The 8,454-nt window shown below is 47.1% G+C and overlaps 1 protein-coding gene across 1 annotated transcript in view; it reads left to right on the forward strand.

Moving 5' to 3' along the window:
• Positions 1 to 6,472, forward strand: part of LOC119114738 (ATP-dependent translocase ABCB1-like) — a 29,585-nt gene extending 23,113 nt beyond the window's left edge. The window contains 6 exon segments of the mRNA XM_037238753.1: positions 1,564 to 1,693; positions 2,269 to 2,380; positions 2,925 to 3,081; positions 3,327 to 3,524; positions 3,834 to 3,961; positions 5,194 to 6,472. Coding sequence (XP_037094648.1) covers positions 1,564 to 1,693; positions 2,269 to 2,380; positions 2,925 to 3,081; positions 3,327 to 3,524; positions 3,834 to 3,961; positions 5,194 to 5,614 — 1,146 coding nt within the window. The 3' untranslated portion in view covers positions 5,615 to 6,472.
• Positions 6,473 to 8,454: the final 1,982 nt, after the last annotated feature.

The following is an 8,454-nucleotide window of genomic DNA, read 5'->3' on the forward strand; positions in this document are numbered from 1 at the left end:
CTCAGCATTCCTATTGCAGAATAAAATCTGAAGCACTGACCCTCGCCCTGATAAGTGGATTGATGACCCCTCTAAGATTTTCTAAAGGTTTCTCTTCGATATATCCGACTTGCCCCCCAAGTTTTTGGTCGCCTCCCCCCCAAGCTTTCGGCGCGTGGAACCGGCTGCTTGCGGCGGCCGTCCGCGCCCCCTCGCGCCAAGCATTCTTGACTTTTAAATTGCTGACCCATTGACTGAGCTGTGTGTTCATGCGTATGTGTGTATCTCTGTACTGTGTATGTATTTTTTCTCGTACGACTAGGTGCAGACCAACCACCACGTGGACGTGCCTTAAATAAAGTAACTGTAACTGTAACTTTCGTAGATCCGGATCTTAAGTTTGTCATATGTTATCCAGGAAGCAGGGGATATTACATGGTACTTGCATCTTACGTTTCTAAATCCTGTGGCAAAATCGGTGAAATGTTGCCTGCTACCTATAAAATCAAGGCCATGTCATATTTTCCTTTGCCAAATTTCATAATAATGAGCTAAACGTACCTGACCTCGCATTCACTACTTGAACTATTGTAAGCATGCTATTGCCGATGCTTTATAAAATCAACAGCAGTAGTGGCAAGGTCGTCTTGTCTTATATGCGGATTGCACGTCACGAAATGTGAGCTCCCAAGAATTGCATGAGTGACTATTTGCAGTTTGAAACGGGTAAATATTTCTCTTTTTTGTTTTTTGAGCGACATTTAATGTAAATTTGCTGTTTTTAAGATGCAATCTTATGAAGATTATTTCTTCATGATTTTTTTTTTAGCGCCATATTAGCTTTCTTTTTGTGATGGGAGCACGCACAGGCTGTACGGCACATACACTGTATGTATATGTGTATATATTTATGTGTATATAGATATGTAGATATATATGCATGTGTGTACGTATATATACATACATGTATGTATATATAGATATGTAGATATATATGCATGTGTGTACGTATATATACATACATATATGTATATATATATATATATATATCGGGTTTTCAAAATTTTTATACACACGTCTTCACAGTCGAGCACTGGTAACGGTGGTTAAGTGAATGGTTAAAAATGTGTCGTTTTACCGGGCATGGATGTTTGGCTTTAAAAATTGACCTGCTAACGTTTAATTACTTTTCATCAAAATAAAGTTTTGCATGAGCCTACAAATTTGGGCGATCCGTCGGTGGAGACGGTCCAAGCACGGCTGATGGGCGTTTTGGCGGTGGAACGACTTGGCAGCGTGGTGCGTTTCATCTGAGATTTTAGCACGGTCTCGGGGTGAAATGGCAAGGCTGCCAATGGGCGGCGCTAGCGCAAATGTGCAATGGGCGCCGCCATATGCACGGGAGCATCAGCTAATCTCAGGTCACGTAATGATAGATCCGCAAGGCTGGGGCGCTATGAAGTGTTCAGATGAAACGATTTAACAGCGCTGGTTGGTTGCGACTTCACGACCAAGTTTGTGGCTTTTCCTGTCTTCTTACCAGTGATTTTGGTGTGTTATTTGTCACGAATGTGTATTTTTCAGATCGCTGTGGAGGCAATCTCAAACATTCGAACTGTTGCCAGTCTTGGTCTGGAAGAAATGTTTGCTGATCAGTACGAAAAACGCCTGCTGAGTACTCATCGCAAGTACATCAAGAAGGCTTTCCTCAGAGGTACCCAGTGCATACATTAAAAACAATATTCGCTTCTTGATTAGTATTCACGAATAACGAAATCTGGGGACATAGAAAATTGCCGTAAGTGTTGCCATATTGCTCTTAGGTTTGCCTTGAAATTACAAAATTTCACAATTTCCGCGACGAGTTGGGTCATATCATAAACATGTTGTTGAAGCACCCCAATGCCATGCCTGTATTCTTGGTCGTATTGGGTCGTGAAAAAATGAACAATACTTGATCGTGTATTACAAACCAACAATCATCGTAATGATAATGGATTTCGGTTTTACTCGCAAGGGCTCAGCATATTTTCAGCATATTGCTTTTTCAATTATCATACTTATGGCATTATTCAGTGACAAAAACATGTGATGAGACGGGCAAGTCAAATGAAACGGAGCTCACATATTGTTATAAGGACACGTTAAGATGTTTAAAGGACGGTGTCTCGTTTAGAGATGGTATGTATGTCGTTCCGCTGTTATATCTCGCCGCAGTTCGAAGGACGGCCGAATGGGCCGCTGTGGCTTCGGGAAATCCGTGCGCATCCCAGCTGTTTTCTGTTGCAGGTCTGGTGTTTGGAGCGGCCCAGTGTGTACCCACATTGGCGTACGCAGCTGTCTTCGGCATTGGGAAGCCCATGGTTCTCGACGGGTCCCTGCCTTACGCTAAGCTGTTCATGTGAGTGTCCGTGCGTCTCAGGTGGTGGGTTTAACGCGTGCCTGTCTTGTGATGGCCGGGCCTTTATTTGTTGGTAGGTGAATGTATAAACTTCGGAAGTCCATGCTGTGAGGGAATAGAAATCAGGCATAGTGAATACCCAACCTTTTTTGTAAACAAACTGGTTGCGCACCGGGTGGGTACGCAATGTAGGTAGCCTGCCATGGGTAGGTACAAGGTAGGCAGAAGTGGCACTTTGGCTCTTGTTTCGATAAAGACATGCTGCCGAAATATCAACCAATCTATTTCTCCATTCTCCTGGTTTTCTCCAAGGCGTAATACTATCGGTACTGTTTTATCTATATGAATGATGCTCCTCGCGAATGCCCTGAACAGCTTGCGTAATTGTGGCACTATTTTGCTCCCATGGGTTATTTTGCGTAATCTGTCGGTGACATCGCCTGAAAGAATCTTTCCAGGTTTCGAGCCGAGGCTGTTGGCTGGTGTCCACGGACCTCATCGCTTGCCATATGGTCTGCGTTGAGGTGACCCTTACGCCGCGCAGGGTGACCGAGAGCCTCATCTACGGCACGATGGTGGTGGGAGCGGCGGTCGCCTTCTCACCCGACATGAACAAGGCGTTCGTCGCCGCCAAGCGAATCTTCGCCCTGCTGGAGAGAAAGCCGGCCATCGACAGTTCGCACGCTGCAGGACTGAAGCTGGTACTGATCGAAAGCTGTGATAGTGTTGTCACCATGACAGGTTGTTCGGTTCATCGTTGTGTTCAGTTGCGAGGCATACGTATTCAGGTAGTCGTGTAGTATAGGTTTCCGTTTTTATCCAGCAGAAAAGATGACGACCGCGTGAATGGTGGCAATGTATTGGAATGTGTAGTGCGTGGTATGCCGTTCAGTGGGCGATGAATAATATGGACACGTGCTGTCTAACTCGAAGTCATGCTTTTCAGCCGAAGGTCACTGGCACGATTAGCCTGCAACGGGTTAGGTTCCGTTACCCGACGCGACCGGAGGTCACCGTTCTGCGTGACCTTAGTTTGGAGATCAGTCCAGGTCAGCAGGTGGCTCTGGTCGGCTCCTCCGGCTGCGGCAAGTCCACCTGTATCCAGCTGCTGGAGAGGTTCTACGACCCTGAGGGAGGCGATGTGGTGAGATACGCAGACAGCTGCATGGGACTAGTCAAAGATCTTCGACGATTGTGAATGTTACGAAGTCGGATATCTTTTGCAGATCCGTCAATATGCGTATTATGACATGCTGTGTTCATCAGCACTTACGATGTTAGGAAATGGCGTGACCATTGCTCCTTGAAGGGCTCTGCTATTGGTAAGTCTCAGACCACATCCTCATTGCCTGACTTAGTGTGAGGACAGCGCAGTGGTGGCAATGCAGCACAGCTTTGGCAATGTCCTTCTGTCCGTCGATGCCGGCGTCAAGCTCTGTGTCGTGGCCCGCAGACGGTGGACGGCCAGAGCGTGTCTGCTCTTAACCTGAGCTGGCTCCGCTCCAACATCGGTATCGTCTCGCAAGAGCCCGTGCTGTTCGACAAGACCATCCGCGAAAACATAGCGTACGGCGACAACAGGTCAGTCTCGCTCTTGGTGGACCGGTGCGGATGGGACCGGTGTGGACCGGTGCGGATGGGACCGGTGTGGACCGGTGCGGACGTCGCAGCGTTCCGCTTGTCACTCACATAACCTGTTTTCGTCGCGCTTGGTAATGCATTCCATAGTTTGGGGTGACTATAAACCCACCCTGTTTTGCTCACGCGCTGACATTTTCCAAACATCGACTTGTCACGTGTCAAATCTTCACCAAGTTTCAGCAACGTCAAAATGACTTATGATCAAAAACGCGTATTTGTGATTGACTTGTTCAGTGAAAGGACCGTCTCACTGCAGTGACAGCACTAAGTCGAAGGGCCACGCCACGTTTGCCCATGAAATTTGAAGATGTTTTCTCCAAAGATTATGCAACTTCCGTAGGGTGGAAGCGATGATCGTGCCCGCGGTATTATCGTACAGGTTTCATAGCTTCAACAGGAAGACGAATACGTACCTCGTATACCAACATCTCTGCACCTAGATTTTAGGACCTGGATGTTTTATACTACCGTGCTGTCAGCGAATGGAATTTTTTGTTGACCCTACTGGAGCGTGTTTGACAGTTACTCATTTCGAGTCGTTTTTTAAATGATGTTCGGAATGACTGTCGTGTGCAAACAACTGTACCTACCTGATGGTCATTGACCATTTATCTTTATCGGTCATTTGGTCATTGGTCATCATCGATCAAGTGGTCATTGGTCATTATCGGTCATATGGTCATAAGAGCGTCGGTACATCGGATTGTGAAATGACGTGTGCAAGACGAACCTTTTTTGTGTGCGCGTCGACAGAACGCCACATAAAACGCTTTAGTTGGATCGGTGCTTATTTCAATACGTTCGACTATACTATACGTTCGACTATACAGCTAACGCCGCTTTGCATGGCGAAGTGCTCAGGAGCTTAAAGATCCTTGAAAAAACCGTATAGTCCGTTTTTCCATTTGGAGGTTTTTGTCCAGCAATGACATTTCCAGCGGTATGAGATGAAGATGACATGAGATGTTTTGCGTGCATCACTGTCCATTTCAATATATGCAACCGCGTAGACACAGTGCGCTCCCGTATTATTTCATGGTGAGGTGTTCAATGGCCATGTTGTGGAAACGGGGGATGTAGGATAAAGCGAGAATGAGGAAAAAGTGTAGATGCGTTGCGCCATACTGCTTTTTCTTTCCGTGTGGCCCGACACCGTCGTTACGCTGCTGCAGCCGAGAGGTGCCGATGGAGGAGGTCATGGCAGCCGCCCGGGACGCCAACATACACAGCTTCGTGACCAGCCTTCCCGCCGGCTACGAGACTCAGCTGGGCAACAGCAGCAGCACACAGCTCAGTGGCGGCCAGAAGCAGCGCATCGCCATTGCGCGCGCCCTCGTTCGGCGACCGGCCATACTACTGCTCGACGAAGCGACATCTGCGCTTGACGCGGAGAGTGAGAAGTGCGTGCAGGAGGCGTTAGAGCACGCGGCCAGTGGCCGAACGTGTCTGGTGATAGCCCACAGGCTGTCGACGATTCAAGGCGCTGACAAGATAGCTGTGATTCACCACGGGAGGGTAGTGGAACAGGGAACGCACCAGGAGCTGTTGACGAAAAAGGGCATGTATTATAAACTGTATAAGACGATGGCGTAGCTTTGCGTTGTTCCCTATTCTCGATTTTCGAATCAAGGTGTTGTCGAATTCAGCTCTCCCGTCGTGTTGCTGTCATGTGTTGATTTTTGCACGCATCCCGACACCAAGCTTAGAACAGCCATGTACCGGAGAGCACGCACAGTCCTGCCTGCTGTGCAACGGAGCTCAGCGTAGAGGACGTTGTGGGTTCTGCATTCGTGTCTGTATGGCTGCAGTATCGTCTCTGTTCATGTCTTAGCATATGTTGTCAAATGCCATAACTGCACAGTGGTCGGGGCTGGCCGAGGGGGCCGCAATTCAACAAGACAGGACTGAATTGCCATGATGCGTCGTCCGACCAGCGTACGTTGTTAGTCTATTATGATCTTAGTGTAGCGTTCTGCGTTGCTGCGCGCCTCGCGGAAGCGGAGTTTTTCTTCAGCAGCTTCTGGCGGGGAGCGGCGTTGAACCTGCCCTGCTCTCAGCCCAGCTGAGCACAAGCACTGACTCACAGCTTACAGCGCGATGTCTCCCGAGTGTGTTGTCCCGAGTCTGAAGTTTATTGTGCTGGCGACAGGGTCACCCCATTTCTCAATGTTCCTCCCATCCTCAGCTCCAAACAAGCCGAGGCGCTTGTAACGGAGCTCAAATGAAGCGGACGTGATGGAAGATTGCCTTACTGGCGCGAGGAATTGTGTCACAGAGCAATACCGCTCGTTCGTATCTTGCTCTGTCCTTTGTCGTGCCTTAGCTAAGTGATCCTAGTGTAATATCTACCGTGTCGGGGTTTGTTCCTGCAAAGTGGTCCATCTGTCTGTAGTAGTGTTTAACGGTCTCGTGTTGCACATGATTTTGACGTCCAATATATTTCAATCATGAAAGCCATCTGAAGTGTCTCGTGAATCAGACAGAAAGCCCGAAGGGATGAACTATAGAGTGTGGCTATTTCCAGAGGTTGGGGGGTAGAAAACGCGCCCAACATCTTCACTATCCAGAATCACGAATGGACGGGTTTTAAAAAGGATGAGACGGTCATTGTGAAGGCATCGGGCAAATACAAGAACCTGATGCTTATGGACAGGGTAGAATTCGCCCTCAAGGCTTGAAATACCAGCACCAATAAAAAGCAGAAAAAAACCCACTTCGTAGCTAGAAGGAAGGACTCATGAAAGCTTATGAAAACCACCCGGAAAGACAAGAATTATGAGAATCACCAAACTCGTCTCCTTTCACAACAGCTAAGTGTGACGGACCCAATAAGGCTTACAAACTGGACAGTCCATTAAGCCTCATTGCATCGGTTTGTGGCTGCCAGCCCGATAAGTTTTTTGCTGAGATCTTGAAATATGTCCCGGTGCAGATTCTCGCTTTCGTTGCCGCACGTCTGCCTAATATGGAGTCCTGTTGAGCGTGAATCAAATAAATGCTTTTCACCAAACTTCGCGAGGGCAGCATCATATTCCCCCCAGAAGTTCGTAACCTGTATGGAAGAATGCCTATTCAGGGGGCTATTGATGCGGTAATAAGCTTATTTCAGGAATCTTCCCCATTTGAGGATGTTGAAGCAACCACAATGTATGATGAAATAAGCTAACTTATAGCTATTAATGCACTTTGAAGTGGAATAGGTTGCTTTAGACGACATAAGTTCCTTACTTAGTAAAGATGTTTCTCAACACGTCATTGTTTGATTGCGTTATCGTACCTTGCACAGCATTGATTGAGAGCCATACTGACGTCCGTTTTATCTGGACATCATGATCACAACGCCAGGTATGAGCGATTCGACAATTATGCCTTTTGGCCGGGATTACCGCATGACTAGTGGAATGGCGGGATTTTCATGACGTTATTTTGGCATCATGGATGCCTGGGTAATATTTAAATAGTCTCCCCGAAATAGCCTGCACATTTTTAAGGGAATTTAGTTCAGAAACTAGAGGAGTTTAGTTCTTAAAGGGAGTGTTCACAGTTATGTGGGGGTTTGAACTGAACCAGCCATCTTGAAGGCCTTTCGGTGCTGTTCACAATCCTGCCCTTCTTAATATCTAAGCTCCTCTAGTTTCTGATCTACACGCCCGCAAAAATGGGGAGGGGTATATCGGGGAGATCATCCCAAATTCACTTGGCATTCATGACGTCATGATAATGTCATTCAAACCCTGCTATTCTATATACCATGCGGTGACCAAGGCTAAGAAAAATACAATTGTCGAGACGTTCACATCTGACGTTCGCAAACAAAATTCAAATACAACGACCGTCAATTGGCTTTCAATCAGTGTTGTGCAGGGTACGATGACGTAATCAAACCTTGACGCGTTGAGGAGCATATCGACTAAACAGACAACTGTGCCGTCTGGAGCAGTCTTTCCACTTAAAAATTATTCCAGTAGTTACAAGTGAGCTTGTTTTGATCATATCTGATGCTCGCCTCAATATCTTCGAATGTAAAGCATTCCCAAAGAGAAGGCCCTGCCTCGCCTTGTTCGTTTAGAAGGGTAGGACTGTGAACTGCACCGAATTATCTTCAAGACGGCCATTTCAGTTCGAAACCCCATACAAATATGGAACACTTCCTTTAAAGATTAACCTGTCTGGCCCTGCGGTCAGTGACATCCGCACTCTCTTAACGCCGGACTTGTGTTCGATTCATTTTGTTAGCCGGCCCAGGACTGGCTCACAGTTTTTGGAATCTGATTCGGCCCATAACTCAAACCGTTCCACTTTTTTCGACTCACTTCAGACTAGTTGCTTGTATTGAGTCATTTGACTCGCGACCCACACAGCTTGCACATCAATGACCCGATTTAGGTCTGGCTCGTTTATATATATACACACACACGCACACATACATACAT

The sequence above is a fragment of the Pollicipes pollicipes genome, unplaced genomic scaffold, assembly GCF_011947565.3.
Source record: "Pollicipes pollicipes isolate AB1234 unplaced genomic scaffold, Ppol_2.1 Scaffold_3087;HRSCAF=3621_pilon_pilon_pilon, whole genome shotgun sequence".
Lineage (NCBI taxonomy): Eukaryota > Metazoa > Arthropoda > Thecostraca > Pollicipedomorpha > Pollicipedidae > Pollicipes > Pollicipes pollicipes.